Source organism: Pseudopipra pipra, chromosome W (genome assembly GCF_036250125.1).
Source record: "Pseudopipra pipra isolate bDixPip1 chromosome W, bDixPip1.hap1, whole genome shotgun sequence".
NCBI lineage: Eukaryota > Metazoa > Chordata > Aves > Passeriformes > Pipridae > Pseudopipra > Pseudopipra pipra.
Genome location: NC_087580.1, coordinates 5,812,051 through 5,829,119, shown reverse-complemented (window position 1 = coordinate 5,829,119; position 17,069 = coordinate 5,812,051). Strand labels below are relative to the sequence as shown.

The following is a 17,069-nucleotide window of genomic DNA, read 5'->3' as shown; positions in this document are numbered from 1 at the left end:
TGTAGCTTTTCAGATAAATCGCATGATGGAGAACAGCTCCCCCTGTTCCTCCTGGCCCCTTCCCAGCCCCCTGATCAGAACAGGGCCCAGGTGATGAACTTAGATTTTTTTTAATAGATGTTGTGTATTTGAATGAGTACAGAAAAGTTCCACTCGTAATGTTCAGAAATTTTTGACCAAAGTTCAGCCAGTTAGAGAAATCTGGGGTTTATATTTGATTAAAAGTGGAATTACTGACGGATATCCACACTGACAGCGTCGATATCTCATTCAAACTGATCCTATTTCACCTGGCCTTAGAACTGTCTTTGTCCACTCTTGTCTTTAGTCATTGATTATAGAGTGATCTCTGCATTACAATCATCTTCTGTAAGCAACAAAGGGAAAGTGATTTTTCAGGGAAGAACCACCTAATGTGATGCAGGTGTCTTCTGGACATAGTAAGTGACAATTAGAAAGTGCTATATCTTTGTTTAATTAAACAGAAGCATAGCATGATTCACCTAAATAAAGACAGAAATATCCAGAGAGGACAGAAATATCCAGAGAGGAAAATTTCTGAGAAATCTGAAGGATCTATCTGAGTTGGCATGATGTGTTCTCTCAGAGGACACCTTTCCCATACCATTAATTAAAGAGTATAAAGCCAGAGTTAGACATGAGCAATGCATAAGTTCTTTCCTCCTGCAAAACCTTTAAAGCTTTTTTCCTGTGCTTGGTCTATGTGGTTTGTTTCCATACCAATTTTTTATCCCTTAATTTAGGCAGGATCAGGTCTAATGCCATGAATGGTAAAAAAATAACAGATTAAAATAGATATGCAAGTGTTCCATAGGTTTTTCTTTAGTTTGTTCCAGGACCTAACAGGAAAAGCAGAGAGAGGGCTCTGTCACACCTAAACAATGAGAAAAAAATAACTGACTCCTACAATTGCTAACAGTCAATATCCAAAAGATTATTTTTCGGTGGGGACATAGACAGATAGAAACACTTAAGGTTTGTAGTGTGGCTTTTCCAAAAATATTAACCACAGCCTTCTCCTATTGGCAGGTGAGCTACTTTATTTTATTCCTTCTTCTGTCTCTTCTTCCCCATCTTATTGTTCTCTGCCACCTACACAGGACTTGTCTTTAAGGGAGACTTATCTGCCTATGAAGTGAATGGTTTATTGGAATAGAAGATCAATTACAAGAAATGTTTAATTTTCGAAAAAAGCTGTTCCTCCTGAAGAATGCCTGGAACAAATGCAATTTTCTGGGGTGCAATCCACATTATTTAGTAGTTTTGTGTGGTACTGTGCAGAGTATACAGGATTATCTGTGTTCAGTAGGTAATTCTTTCCTGGAATGAACCCCACTCACAGAATGATAGCAAGAGGGACTCATTGCCAAGCACCCATTCTGTCAACAAATCCATAATTTCTGGGTTTTAATGACCAATCTTCTTTGCTTGGCAAAGGGTTTATAGTTGCAGATCTCTACTGGATAATGGGACAAAAGTCCACTTCAAAAAGTGGGGCGGTACAGTATAATCCTCATCCCAAAAGGCAGGAAGAGTGAAGTCTTCTACTATCATAACAAAGAGGTATCTTCCTTTTTATTGACTAGAAGTGAAGGACACTCGGTTGGGAAAGCTGTTCTTATTTATTAAAAGCTGTGTGAAGGAAACCACCTTGCTTTTCTCCACTAAACAGTCCTTAGCACTAAAAATACCCAAACACAACACTTCCTTTTCTGGGATCTTGTCCTATTAGAAAGTAACATATATAAAGATTCAATTTACTATTTTGTATTTCTTTAGATTAACTAGAAAATGGACATGTAATGACTTCTGCAGTTAAAAGACACCTGAGGGACATGGACAGCAGTAATCACATTGTGGTGACCTATCTCCAATTTTTACCCTTCTCCAGCATTCCAGAGATCCAAGGCTCTCTCTTTTGTCTGTTACTGTCCATGTACCTCAGTACTTTGGTGGGAAACATCGTCATCATCACAATCACTATGGTAGATGCTGCCCTTCACTCTCCCACGTATTTTTTCCTTAAGAACTTTTCCTTCCTGGAGGTTAGCTATGCCACATCCACCATCCCCAAGACGCTAGTGAACTTTCTCACAAAGAGGAAGAACATATCTTTTGGGGCTGTGCCACACAGATGTATGCTTTCTCCCTCCTGGGGATGACAGAATGCTGTTTGCTGGCTGCCGTGGCCTATGACCGCTATGTGGCTGTGTGCCAGCCTCTGCACTACACGGCCACGATGAGATGGAACACGTGCTTCTTGCTTTCAGCTGTGCCTTGGCTTACCGGGCTCTTGGTGGCCTTAGTGCAGACAACTTTCGTCTTTACCCTTCCATGCTGTGGTCCCAATGGGATCAATCACTTCTTCTGTGACCTGCTGCCTCTGCTTAAGTTGGCTTGCGTGGCCACCTGTAAAAATGAAATCACCACCTACGTAATAGCTGTCCTTTTCATCATGGTCCTCTTCTTATTCATAGTTGTGTCATATATCCAGATTCTCCACACCATCTTCAAGATACCATCAGTGAAGGGCAAGGGAAAAGCATTCTCTACCTGCTTTTCTCACCTAGTCGTGGTCACTCTGTTTTACGGACCTGGCATTGTGACCTACTTGAGACTCAAAGCTTCTTATTCAAGCAGCAGTAGCAAATTGTTTTCTCTTTCTTACACACTGTTGTCTCCAATGATGAACCCCTTGATTTACAGCTTGAGGAACAAAGAGGTGAAACAAGCCTATTAAAAGTCAAAAATAGAAATATGTAATATGTTTATGAATTATATTAAATGTAGTAGTAGCTTTGATATTGTGTGTACTGCTGGAAGGACAATATGATTTGCCAGCACTTACCCAAAAATTAATCTCTGCCTTCCAGCTTTGAGTCAATCCTCCAGGTAATTCAGCCTTTAAAAAAAAAGGTTGTTTCTCTTTAGATTCTTTCTTATATCATTTTAAGATAGGTTTGGCATCCAGCTCACGTGAATCACCTGCTACTGTATCCTCTATGTCCTGTCCATCAATACAGAAATAGTTCTTTGCTTTGCAGATGTATTTACCTGTGATAAGATGAAATTCACTATATTCTCTGAATATCGTGAAAACATTTCTGTGTAGCTTTTCTAAAAACACACTATGATGAGTGCAAGAAATTATCAGAGAAGGGGACAATGGACCTAATGAGAAGTACTACGCAAATATTTAAGACATTAATCTTCTGGTGAGTTCTGATGAAGAGATTTCCCAGATGAGCTCTTCAACTCTATTTTGTGAAGAAAGTTTATTTGAAAGTTTGAAGGGGTAAGGTTTCTCTTTGCTTCAAATACACAGTTTATCTGTTCTAAACCAGATTTCTGCCATAGAAAGAGGCAACCTATCACTTAGATATCTTCATTGCTGTAGGTTTGTTTTTGAAGTCAAAACAATGAATTTATACCAACATATGTATATCTTAGGCTTCTGAATTGAAAACAGAAAACAATGTCTCTTTTTGTGTAAAAAAAAAGGTTGACTGTGGAATGACAGAAACTACTTGAGTGTCAAGGAAATGGATGGTCATAGGGAAGCTGATTTGAGACATGAAAGTTTTAAAAGTGAGGCTAAAACTTTAATTATTTTTCCTTTTTTTTCCTTCTGGTTTTACTATGTACTCACTTGGAGGATTCATGGGATCCTAGTTTACCTCTTCACTCTTCCCTTTTTCTTTGCTAAGCTAAGACAGTGGATGTGGAATTAGTCATTCAAATGGGAGAAGCATGCAAGGGTGTTTTGCACCAGGAATTGCTAGTTCATTTTGATCCCAATAAGACAGACACAAAGGTTGTGTCAAGGATACAGATTTGTGTCAAGGATCATTTCAAGTGATCCACCATAAAGAAGAGGATAATAAAGATAAAATTGCATCACTTCAGATTCTGGGAACCTGTACACTGGCACACTAGGAGGTATTGAAAACACCTGAAGGACAATGCAGTCATCAGTCACAGCCAGCATGGAGTCATGCTTGTCAAATCTTCTGACCTTTTAGGACAAGGAAACCCACCTAGTTGACCAAGGGAAGCCAGCTGATGTAATCTTTTTGGATTTCACTAAAGCTTTTGATACGGTTTCTCACAGGATCTTTCCGGGCAAAATGTCCAGCCGACAGCTGGATAAACACATCATATGATAAGTAAGCAATTGGCTCATGGGTGAAGCACAGAGGGTAATAGTGAACGGGGTGACATCAGACTGGTGACCTACCCATAGTGGAGTTCCACAGGGCTCCATCTTAGGCCCAGTGCTGTTCAACACTGTCCTCGTTAGAACAGCTAGGACCAGTTCATCACTGTGTGGGTGTCACATCCACTGTGTATTCTACACCCTCCATGTAATTTCCCAGAAACTGTTAACAATAGACCATTTGCAGCAGCTGCCCAGAGCACACCTGACTCCTCAGGCTGTAGTTATGGGTGATGTTAACTCCCCTCCAGGGAGTCATTAGCACCTCCACACCCAGCCGGAGGGATCATGTCTGCTAACGGACCACCAAGGATTCCAAAAATATCTCACCCATTGTGGAACTCCCCACCCTGGGGGAAGTACTGGGCATTCCTGCCTGAACTTGAGTGCATATAATATTGGGGTCTTGGGACTTCTGGTACCATTCGTTGGATCCAAAGGAGGACCAGAACCTCGACCAGACTGCAACCACCACTCTCGACCGGACTGTGATCACCACTATCGACCAGACTGCGGTCACCACCCTTGACCGGACTGTGACCAGCACTCTCACCAACAGGTTTTTCCCTCTCCTTTTACTTTGGACTCAGGGGGGTCCAACGAACACCGCTCCGTTCGTGCCCCAGGGTGCTGGGGGGTTTGTGGGTTAAAACCAATTGTTCATCTGTATAATTGTATTTATTGTATAATTTTTATTAAATTGTTATTCTGACATAATCTCTTTTGAGTTGAGTTCATTTCCCTTGCCAGTTTACCTTTAAACCAGCAAAAACACCTTCATAAACTTGGATGCAGGACTGGAAGGGATACTAAGTAAGTTTGCAGATGATACAAAATTGGAAGGAGCTGTTGACTCCCTCTAAGGCAGAAAGGCCCTGCAGAGAGATCTTGGCAAATTAGAGGGCTGGGACTTCACTTGAGGACTTCACAAACCGTATGATGTTTAACAGCAAGTGATCGATTCTGCAGCAGGGATGGGGCAACCCAGGATGCACAGAGAGACTGGGGAATGAGAAAGCAGTGCTGCAGAAAGGGACCTGAGGGTCCTGGTTGATGGCAAGTTCAATACGAGCCAACAGTGCTCTGGCAGCCAGGAGGGCCAACCGTGTGTCCTGGGGGGCATCAGGCCAGGTATCATTGGCTGGTCCAGGGAGGGGATTGTCCCACTCTGCTCTGACCTGGGATGGCCTCACCTGCAATATTGGGGCAGTTTTGGGCACCACAATAAAAAAAAGACATCAAGCCATTTGACAGCATCCAAAGGAGGGCATCGAGGATGGGGAAGGGCCTTGAGGGGAAGCCATGTGAGGAGCAGCTGAGGGCACTTGGTCTGTTCAGCTGGAGAAGAGGAGACTGAGGGGAGATGTCACTGCAGTTACAACTTCCTCGGGAGGGGAAGAGGAGGGCTAGACACTGATCTCTTCTCTGTGAGGACTAGTAACGGGAGCCTAGGGAATGGCCTGAAGTTGTGTCAGGGAAAGTTTAGATTGGATACCAGAAAGAGGTTCTTCACCCAGAGGGTGGTTGGATGCTGGAATAGGCTCCTTAGGGCAGTGGTCACAGCCCAAAGCCTGAGAGAGCTCAAGAAGCATTTAGATGATACTCTCAGACACATGGTCCAACTCTTCAGGATGGTCCTGTGCATGGCCAGGAGCTGGACTCAATCAATAGTTCTTGTGGGTCCCTTCCAACTCAGCATATTCTGTGATTCTGTGATAAAATCTCCCTGACCCTTTTCCTTTCAAACCCGCAAAACACACCTTTCTCAGTCTTCCCTTGTGCATTTTGTGCACCAGCTCCTCACCATCTTTATGGCCTTCCCTGGACTCACTCAAGTATAGGAGTATCTTCTTTGTTCTAGGGAGCAGAAAAACAGGACACCATGCTTCAGATGAGATCTCAGAAGTATTGAATAAAAGGAAAGAATCCCTTCACTTGTCATGGTGGCATCACTGCTGCTAGCATGGCCCAGGATACAGCTGCCCTTTTCTGCAAAGGCATTTTGCTCATTCATATTCACTTTGTCCACTTGGATGCCCCCAGATGTTTTTCTGCAAAATTCTCTCCTAACCAGTGAGACCTTAGCCTGTTCCATTGCTATTCTATTTGTGGCTATCTTCATTACGCAACCTTAATGAGGAAAACACTCTTTTGGGTCTTGGTGGGGACAGCATGGGCTGTTGGATCCACAAATTCATCCGGGTTGTATTTGTTGTTCATCTTCCCTTCTGTGGCCCAAATGAACTCAACAATTTCTTTTGTGATGTTACACAAGTGATTAAGTTAGAATGTACCAACACTTACATATTGGAGTTTATTCTGTTTGTCAACAATGACCTAGTCATCTTTATATGTTTCATTTTTCTGCTGATTTGCTACAATGTCCTACTAATCTGCCTGAAAACACTCGATCTCCAGAGGGGAGAGCAAAGCAGCAACTACCTGCGCTACCCACATCATTATTGTCTTTGTTATGCTTGTACTAGCTATATATATATTTACTGCTGGCCTTTCTACACGTTGCCTCTGGGCAAGGTAGTGGCTGTGTTCCACACCATGGTTTTTCCCCTTATCACCCCCATGATCTACACCCTGAGGAACAGGGAGATGTTCAGTGCCATGAAACGTTTGTTGGTGCACTACTTTCTGGAGAGAAGGAAAGAGAAAGGAAATGCATTCATAAAGCACAGAATTACAGTATTCTTTTGTTTTGGAACAGTTTACAGGAGAGATTCATAGGTCTTATCAATGGCCCAGAATATTAGAGATATTTCTTATAGATAAATATTGAATGTCATTGCCTTGTTTTGTCAGGTCTAAATATTTCCAGTGCAGTGAGTATCATCAGATTTTTATAAATAAATAGACATAAATATCTGGGGTGTAAAATAAGTCACTGGAGTACAGTAGGTAGGCAGCCTGTTTGTTCCTTTCTACTAGTGGATAACCAAATCAACATCAGAGCAAATAAGAACCAGGAAACCTTTTTCTTCCAGGTCCTGGGCATTAGTATAAAATGGGAAATCTAATTCTTGTCCCATGTAGTGAGAAAGTTAGGTTTGATTCTTCAGTAGAAATTTCCTTATAATAAACTTACTAACGATAAAGTAAGGACAGGCAGCAGATTTTAAAGATCTTTGAAAATCATATCTTGACTAATACCTGAATTGCACTCTTGGGACATGAGTGGAAAAGAGACAAGGAAAGGAAAATGGATCTGCCTGAGGCCACAGTCCCATGGAGAGCTCAGCCCTGCACTTGGCCACTAGAGCTGTTCCACAGCTCATGGGCACCCCCAGAGTGGCAGCAGAGCCTCTCTGCTCTCCATAGCAGGGCCTGCCCTGGACACAAAGGTGTAAGGCCAGGGATGGGGAGGCCCAGGATGAGGGACTATGGGGATCCTGTTTCTCCAGTGAATGGGGCCTTCCATGAGGGCAGCACGCACCAGAGTGGTGCCCGAGCTGAGCGCAGCACTGGGCTGCATCCGGACCTTCAACCTGCCCAGGGAGTCCTGGAGCCCCATGATGGAATGTTGCCAGTAGAAGGCATAGCCCATTCCTGGGGAGCTTTGTCAGCGAACAATTATATTGAAGCAATTCTATTAAAGCTAGCAAAACAGTTATTAAGAGATTAGATCTTATTAGAGATCGATGTTACTCACTCCTACCAACAACCGTGGGCAAATCTATTTTGCTCAGCCTTGAGGAGTGACCTTGAGGGGCTTCCCCACTCAAAGGAAGGATCTTCAAACACCTTAGGGAGGTATGCTAGAAGTCCTTGGTATGCAAAAGTGGGACTGGACTTTTATTGTATAAAGTGATTGACTATCAGTCATATACATCTTTAGATGATGTGTTTTCAGGCTTACTCAGTAATTTTACTTAACTTTCCTAATTAATTTTTTGAAGTACTCTTATTTTCCACCCTGTGATACCCCACTATAGCCAGCATTTAGTAAGGTTTTATCATAAGCTTCTATAGTGGGAATGCAGCTCGGGAAAATTACTGAAACTTTGAGTTTTGTTAAAAAACTATAATCAACCTTGATATGCTTCAATGATCTCAGACCTGGGGAAGAGAGATATTGCTGAAATGGGACACAAGGAATGCAAAATTTATGTACCAAAAGGATATAAATTTTGCAGAACCCTGAGACAAAGAAGGAACTAACAAAGACAATTTGGCAATTGTACTGAAACCCTGTCTATCTGGGAGAAATAATGAAAGCACCTAAAACATGGACTAATAGCATGAGAAGCAAGAAATCAATAACTAAGATAGAATACTAATTAATGAACTGAATGATGCCATTTATAGCCTATGAACATTAATTTCTTTGTTTGATAAAATGTGTAAATTGTGAAAAGTTTTGAACTTGCACGCGCATCTTTAGAGGAGTGATCCCCCATGAAATAAAGTATTACCTGCTTCCTAGTACTAAAAATAGTATTTGAGAGTTTGATTTATCCTGCCTGACATTTTGGGCTCCAGTAGTGGGTCTGATAGTTTGGCCAAGCTGGTCTCAGCATTCTTCAACACTAAAAACAGCAGACCCTCCTTGCTCACTCCTATCAGTGATCAGCAGACCATCCTTGCTCAAGCCATCACTGACAAGTCATAAACAAGACAGAGCTGGAGCTGCTATATCCCTGCTTAGGCAGAGCATCCAGCTCCAGCTGGCACAGCTTCCCTGAGCAACACTTGACTGGCACTCCAACACTTTACACTAGAAAAGCCCTGTTCCCAGATTTTAATGGGAGGGACTTCTAACAGCTCCGTCTTGGAGTGTGTGTGGGGATTCCTCCCTTGGGTGGGGACAGCCATCAAGGTTACTCCTTGAGCCTGAGAGAAAGCGATTTGCCCATGGCCCTTGGCAGGGGTACCATCAATCTCTACTTAATATTTGTTTTCTTAGCTTTAATATAATTGCTTCAACACTGCTTCCAAATACTGCACTATGTTTGTAGCTAAAATTATCTACAACGTGGAATAAATAATTCTGATTACAGTATTCTAGTATTTATTATTTTATTGTTTTAATAACATTTATTATAACATTACTATCTATTGCTGAATATATATAACATGTAATAATGTATTATAAAATAATATTTCTCTATATATTTCCAAATTATATTTCTATATTTCTATATATATTTCTCTATATATATATTCTATATTTCCATATATATGTCTATATTTCTAATAATATTTCTATATTATTGTAACTATCATCTACTTAGCTAAATCATTCACTCAGGTCTGAGAAGGCGTGTCGAAAACAAGGATGCCTTGGCTAATAAACGCAGTGCTAGTCTTCCATTCTGCTTGAGCCAGGGCCATAATCCAACGCCATCATTGCCAGAGTGCCCTGAATGCTTGTCTGACGTGAATCTCTGGGGCGTGGAAACCCTCCTCTTCTTCTCTGAAGGGCGGTAGTCTGTGTACTGCACAATCTCTACTTAATATTTGTTTTCTTAGCTTTAATATAATTGCTTCAACACTGCTTCCAAATACTGCACTATGTTTCCAGCTATAATTATCTACAACGTGGAATAAATAACTCTGCTTAAAGTATTTTAGTATTTACTATTTTATTATTTTAATAATATTTATTATACTATTACTATCTATTGCTGAATATATATAACATGTAACAATGTATTATAAAATATTACTTCTATATATATTTCTATATTATATTTCTATATATATTTCTATATTTCTCTCTCTATATATTCTATATTTCTATATATATTTCTATATTTCTATATTATATTTCTGTATATATTTCTATATTTCTATATATTTCTATATATATATTCTATATTTCTATATATATTTCTATATATATATTCTATATTTCTATATATATTTCTATATTTCTAATGATATTTCTATATTATTGTAACTATCATCTACTTAGCTAAATCATTCACTCAGGTCTGAGAAGGCGTATCGAAAACAAGGATGCCTTGGCTAATAAACGCAGTGCTAGTCTTCCGTTCTGCTTGAGCCAGGGCCATAATCCAACGCCATCATTGCCAGAGTGCCCTGAATGCTTGTCTGACGTGAATCTCTGGGGCGTGGAAACCCTCCTCTTCTTCTCTGAAGGGCGGTAGTCTGTGTGCTGCCCAAACTGGCTGTGGCAATCACAGCCCCGCCATGTTGATCTTCTCTGCTCTCTCTGCCTCTGTCGGGTTTGCTCCCGAGCAGCCCGGAGCATGAGAGCCTGCTTGGAGCTGGCTTTGGAGGGCCCTGGAACTGCAGTATTCACTAAGACTTGGTCACAACGTGCAGGACTTGTTCTCTCCCTCTTTCTCTTCCGCAGTGAGCGGTCACAGTCTGTGTACTGCACAAACCGGCTGCCAAGGTTGTAAGTTCCCCGCACAGATCTGCTTGGCTCCCTCTGCCTCAGCAAGGTTTGCTCCTGAGCAGCCCTGGGAGCGGGAGCCCACCGGCAGATCCTCTTGGAAGGCCTTGCAGCTGTGCTATCCCTAGGACCACGGTCACGACTTGGAGGACCAGTTCTTCTCTCTGAAGCGTCCTCATAGTCTGTGGTGTCCCCAGACCAGCTGCGGAGATCCCTGCCCCACAGAGGGAATCTGCTCCGGGACCGCTCCCTGCCAGTGTCCTTCATGCCCTGCCAAGAGAGCTGTGGAGAGTTCCTGCCCTTTTCTCCTGAAAGGATCAGAGCAGTGGGGAACCCCTACAAGTTCTGGGACAGGACAGTTTGGGGCCTCCAAAAGGCTCTTTTGGAGGGCTACTAAGACCAAAAGGCCAGAGGCGCACAAAAGGGATGGATCCAGGTGGGATGCTTTGAGAGGGAGCAGCGTTGTGGCTGTGAAGAAAGGTGCAGTGTGTGAGGGGCAAAAGAGAAATGCTGAGATCCCAGAAAGAAATCCACTCTTCCTCTGATGCCATGACCCATGACCCCAAAGTTACCTTTGTCCTACCAGTCAGAGCCTGTGGTCCAACAGAGCCCGCCTGCTTGCTGCTGGCCACACACTGACTGAGGAAGGAAGGGGCATGTGATGGTGCCAGTGAGGAAGAAGCCCTTTCTCCAATTCTCAGATCAGAGCATCTGGAGAAAAACAAAAGAGGGATCTCAGTTTAGAGCTGTTGTTGCAACCTCCTCTGGGGTTCAGTCATTTTCTCAGAGAGGCTTCTATGACAGAGAGAAGACTTAACCAAGGACACTAATGGGAAACTCAGCTAGGGTCTTCCCACCAAGTTTGCCTCTGTCCCAACAAAAACCTCATCTCTAGACCTCCCACAGCCTCCATTTCCTAAATTCACAGACTTGTTTGGGTTGCAAGGGACCTTTAACTTTATCTTGTTCCACCCCGCTGTGGTGGGCAGGAACACCCTCCACTATTCCAAGGTTTCTCCAAGCCCTGTCCAACCTGGCCTTGAACACTTCCAGGGATGGGGCCCCCACAGATGCTGTGGCAACCTGTGCCAGTGTCTCAGCACCCTTACAGCAAAGAATTCCTTCCCAATATCTAATGTAAACCTGCCCTCTGTTAGCTGAAAACTGATAGCCTTCATCCTGTCACTACATTCCCTGACAAATGGTGCCTCCCCATCTTTCCTGGAGGTCCTCTTTAAGTCCTCTTATCTACAAGAGTCAACATCAGAGACCAGGCAAGTAGCAGATTCCATCCGGGCCGCAGCCTGAAGCCCAGTAAAGGACAGACACGGAGTAGTTCAGATTTGACAGCACTGAATGATGCAGGTAGTAATTTCATTTGATGAGAAAAACACTCCGGAAGGTGAGAAGCACAACTGCAAATGAGGCAAAGGAAATGTATTCTGAACATATTTGAATCCTGGTTATTACCTGGCATAGAACAGCAGGTAGGCTTGCTGCCTGAGAACTGTGTCAATGGAACGCAGCTCCACAGATTCATCGTCCATCCGGTACCACAATCCATTGCTGGCCTGTAAAAAAAAGGCAAGGATCTCTCCATGGTTTCTCTCCAAAAACACAGGTAGGAAACTGCCAAACCGAGAGCATGTCAAAACAAATGCAGTCCAGCCACTAAGGAGGCCTTCTGCCCCAAAACTTTGGCTGTCAGTAACACTGACAGGAAAGTTTATCTTCCCCAGCACACATTTTTCCCCATTGGGAAGGAAGTTGCTCTTTTACCTTTGTGTAGCAGAAATAGTGTCCTCCATGACAGCTGACACCACTGTGCACCAGGACAGCATATAAGGAGTAGAGGAGTGCTTCTCCATCTGCCTGAGACATGTATGGGCGAAGATCCAAGTACTCCGGATACTCTACAACCTATGGAGAGACCAAGAGGGCTCAGAAATGACCCTGGTCTGTGACATGAAATAGCCTACCAAGTGCAGGGGCCAGTCCAGGGGTATCAATACATCTCTGGGGCTCATGAGCACTTGGTTTTCCATAAAGCAACATAAAATCGTTTGGGTGGCAGGAAACCCTTCTCAGTCAAAGCAGCCCTATCAGAGCACAGTGCTTGCCTGTCTTCCCACAGGAACTTTCCACTCCCCAGAAGGGACCCCAAAAAACCCAACACAAGCAGCTTGTGACAAGCATACTGCTTTAGGAAATCTGCTTCTTGAAGAGAAAGTTGCACACCAATAGTGTACACACCTTGCTGATCTTGCTACCAGTGAAGCAGTCAAACCTCTTCAGGCACACAGTGAGAACCTTGGGTGCACAGTGGACAGTGAACCTCTTAGTGGCGGCAACATTCTTCTCACACCTTGAAACCAAGCACAGAGCACAGCGCTGAAATGCACCCTATCTTCCACCAAGGCAGTCAGACAACCTTTCTTGTCTCGTGCATCCTTATGCTATTTTAAGGCAATTCGGTGCCATATTTAAAACAAACAAACAAACAAACAAACAAAGAAAAAACCCCAACCCCCCTCCCCAAAAAACCAGACAAACAAAACTGTGTCTCATCAATGTGCAGTAAACTTCCACGAGAAGATGACTTCTGCTCAATGACTTGTAGCCCCCTCACACAGAGTCTAGTGTTAATATGTTGTTAGTAATCATCTTACTTGCTACATTTAAAGCAGTTTTCCCCATCCAGGTGCTCAGGTGTTACAAAGTCCTCCAGAGCTGTAGTGAGGGATGAGGCTGCCTGGAGAATTGAGAAATCGGTGCACTGAGCTACAGCAAATGCCCTGGCCCAAACATTTTCCAGGAGCTGACAAGAAAACCCCTGTAGCTGATGCTGAGGAGACCCGCCATGAATCTGCAAGCTGTATCCAGAAGGAGCCAGAAAGAGAGTGTGGTGCTGAACATTTCCCCTGTCCCAGAGGTTCTCAGGGGCAATCAAGAGCTCCCTCTCTCTATCACCTGCCATTGAGCTACTGATGTTATGTAGGGTCATCAGTAGTGAAAACAATCCAACCCATCAACCTGGAAGCCAGACAGGTGTTGAAGGAGGGCAAAGGAAAGAAGGATGAGGATATGTCAAGGGTGCAGAGCGCAGAATGGGTGCTTGTCCAGCTTCAAGCCAGCACCTACAGAGAGACCAGTGCCATGGCCTCTGCAGGAGGACAACATCCGTTCCCCTTCCCATCCACCACCAAGACCTCTTGTGTTCACAGTATATGCTTTCAGGACAAATGTGTTGACTCTGAAAAGCCTTGCCATGTCTTGAAGCACAACTGCAAAACCTCTTACTTTGATATCCAAGGGGACATCCAGGAAGGCCTCAAAGGAATCAGAAATGGCTTTGCAGCTGAAGCAGATGACTGGAAGGAAAAATCAAAATGCCGAGCAATGGTGAGCTGAACGATGGTACTGCTTTGTGCTCATTGTACCTGTCCTGCTAGTCCCAGGGCCAGCTGTTGGGCACAGGCAGACAGAAGGGCACAGGCAGTGCCAAGGAGAGCAGCTGTTGTAGAAACATACCTCTGGATCTCAGAAAGCCTCCAAATATTTGATGGACAATGGTAGTAGATTGAGATGATATGTCCAAGCTGGAAACAAGTCGTAAGACAGAGCATTACTTCCTCCAAGCCCCGGCTGTAGGTTTTCCTTGATGAGGCCACATCAAGGAGTCCAAAGGGCTCAGAACTTTGTAAAGGTAACTTGCTGGTGCTTACTCGTTGCTTGCACTCAGACAAGCTCTCTGCATGGCATTGACAGTACAGCATAAGAAGTCATGGGCATCTTCCTCCCTGCCAAGCTGAAAATGTTCTCCTATGACTAAGAAACAGGAAGTTAGTAGTTGTCTCCTACAGGAAGGGAAGAAAACCTGTCAAAGAACCTGAAATCACATACATCTGAAACCCCTGAGAACAGCCAAAGGCAGGATGGCACTGACTGAATGCAGGACCTTGTTAACATGCGCTTCCATGATGCACATCATGCAGAAGCCTTGTTGGCGACCTGAGGAGGGAGGGAGAGAAGGTCCTCTGGTTAGCAAAATATCCCTAGTGGTGGAATACTCCTCTTCTTCCACTCCCACTCCAGTGCAATATGCCACTCCTCCCAGTGTTTCAACAAGCACGGGACGTTTTAGTGCATAGAAAATGTTCTTCAGAGGAGTGCTAAACTGAGGTTTTAACTTGCAGGAATAGAGACCCAGAGCTAGAAAGATGTGCCTTCATGAAGAATAAGACAGCTGGATAGGACAGGTGGCTCCTGAGTGTACAAAGAACACAAGTTCTGGGGCTGACAAAGGGCTGCTTTTCTCCTAAATCAAATTTCAGGTTCTGGGAATCCTTGGGATTTGATTAACAGATTCACAGGGAGATGTCCCTAAGAGTACTCACAGGCCTGGCTGTGCTCCCGGGAGAGCAGATAGTTGGCCAGCGGCAGGGTGTATGTCAGGCATTGCAGGACAGCATTAAGGAAGCATGTGTTGCCCACATTGAGGAGTCCTGCTCCAGCACTCTGTCTTTGCTGCCAGACCATGCAAATCTTCTCTGGGGGAAAGAGGATCCTTTGTGGCGGAGTCATTCCCTCGGCAATGACTGCAGGGAAATTCCATTTGAAAAGAGATGAAATGAGGCACAAAGGCATATTTAAACAGTGAGGTCTCTACAGGAGCACTCAGGACCATCTGCTTCAACTGCCAACCCAACAACATCAGGGGAAGCTTAAACAGTGCCATTTAAATTTACTGTTTTGGAAAAATCCATTCCCCTGTTTACGTTGCTGAGAGTCCAACAAACCCACAATCTGATTTCTGGGCCGCAGGCTACCTTCCTTTCTCAGTAGAGTTCTAGACTGGGTTATCAGTGAAGCCATCCCTTTTCCTGATTGTAACTTGTTGAAAACAAGTAAATACTGAGCACGGAAGGTAACCCAAAGGATGGCAGACCTCTCTACGAGCAATGGCAGCTTTCCAAGTCTTGTACCTAGTGTCAGAGGAGCGACAAAAGGTGTTTTCCTGGGTCGAATTGTAAACACGGGGGTCAGTTTGACTGTTCTCAGGAAACATCCCAGGGATCACTCTAGGTTGTGAGCACATCATTCTGGGATTTGACCACCAGCCGTGTCAGTTGTCTGTGGCAGTTCACAAAGTCCAAACCTGCTGGTGAAGCTATTACTCACAGGAGTCGTTCCCTGCTGTGGCCATTGCCTCTCTCAGGAAGAGAGTGCAATGCTTTAGATGACCAAGGATGTCTTTCTCTCCAGAAAGAGAACAGCACCAATCCCGTCACCTAGTTGCAAAGAAATTACTGTAGCTCACCGAAAGTATCAAAACTCTAAATAAACGCAGAACGGCATCCCCCACCAAGTCTTTCAGTGGTGCTCGTAACTGCTGCTGAGCTGCAGCTCACGCCCTTATGATCAGGCGCGGGGCACCAACTCACAGCGGGTTCAAAGGCCCTTTTGAAATGCTCCAATGTACGTTACCTTCTCTGAAGAGGCCCTGCTGCTCTCCTGACACTGCTTCAGCAACAGAGCCCTCTGGCTTTCCCACCTCCTAGGAGTGACCGTCTTTCAGCCACTACTTTAACTGCTGCCTTTGCTGCTCTCCTTTTTCTGCCTCCCTCCCTCCCACAGCAATCAAGGTGGGCTGAGCCCATCCCCTCAGACTACAGTCACCTCCCTGCTTACCTATCCTAGGCTATGGAAAAAAACCCAAGAATCAGCAAACTGGAATTCTAGCCTAGGTCATACCTGGCCAGCCTATAAAAGTTGTAACAGCTCAGCCTACAGCTAGGAAGGTATAAATCAGCCTCTACTTTTATCCCATATACCCTGCTCTATGATCTGGGCCAAAAGTCAAAGCATTACCTTTGAAAGAGGAGGAAAGTTGAGGAGAAATGGTCAGTAAACAATAAACCATCCAAAAAAGGCAGGCACATAAGTAGCAAAGGAAGGAGCTGAGTTATCCCGAAGGCCAACTCTGTCCAACTGATTTTCGTTGACGCGCTCCTCAGGATACCGGATGGGTGTCACATCTCTGCCCCTTTGTGACATGGGGTCACATGGAACCCCATGGAACCACATGGAACCACATGGTTCTTGGGCACAGGAACCCACATGGCACGTCCACCAGGTGGAAGCCACTGGACCTCCCCCCGTGCTGGTGGCAAAGGGCTCATCATCCTCTGACAGAGCTCCCACACCTTCCCTGAGCCACACGGCCTGAGGAGTAAAAGCCTGCTCAGGGCTGTAACTGAGCCAGGTCACAGCTTTTCTGGCCCCCAAGACGCTGAGGGTTTCACTGCCACTTCTATCAGTGAGACTCTTAGCAAAGCACCTGGACTCTTATGGGTTCATTTCCAATTAATTTCATCTGCCCCCAGGGTACAACCATGGGCTGACCCTGAACTGGGACTGCCAAAGGAACCCTTCAGAGGCTGCGCTGGGAGGACCTTG

General features: G+C 44.4%; 1 protein-coding gene, 1 long non-coding RNA gene and 1 pseudogene across 2 annotated transcripts; 2 read left to right on the top strand and 1 right to left on the bottom strand.

Moving 5' to 3' along the window:
• LOC135404433 (zinc finger protein 239-like) overlaps window positions 1-17,069 on the top strand; it is a 352,167-nt pseudogene that overhangs the window by 224,126 nt on the left and 110,972 nt on the right.
• Window positions 1,725-2,761, top strand: LOC135404442 (olfactory receptor 10A4-like). Its single transcript, XM_064639194.1, is given in 2 exon segments — window positions 1,725-2,136; window positions 2,139-2,761. Coding segments are annotated over 2 exon segments (936 nt in total). The 5' UTR covers window positions 1,725-1,823.
• On the bottom strand, window positions 11,209-12,741 carry LOC135404497 (uncharacterized). Its single transcript, XR_010425685.1, has 3 exons — window positions 12,390-12,741; window positions 12,081-12,181; window positions 11,209-11,321 (listed from the first exon to the last, which is right to left on the bottom strand). It is a non-coding gene; the product is annotated as an uncharacterized LOC135404497 (long non-coding RNA).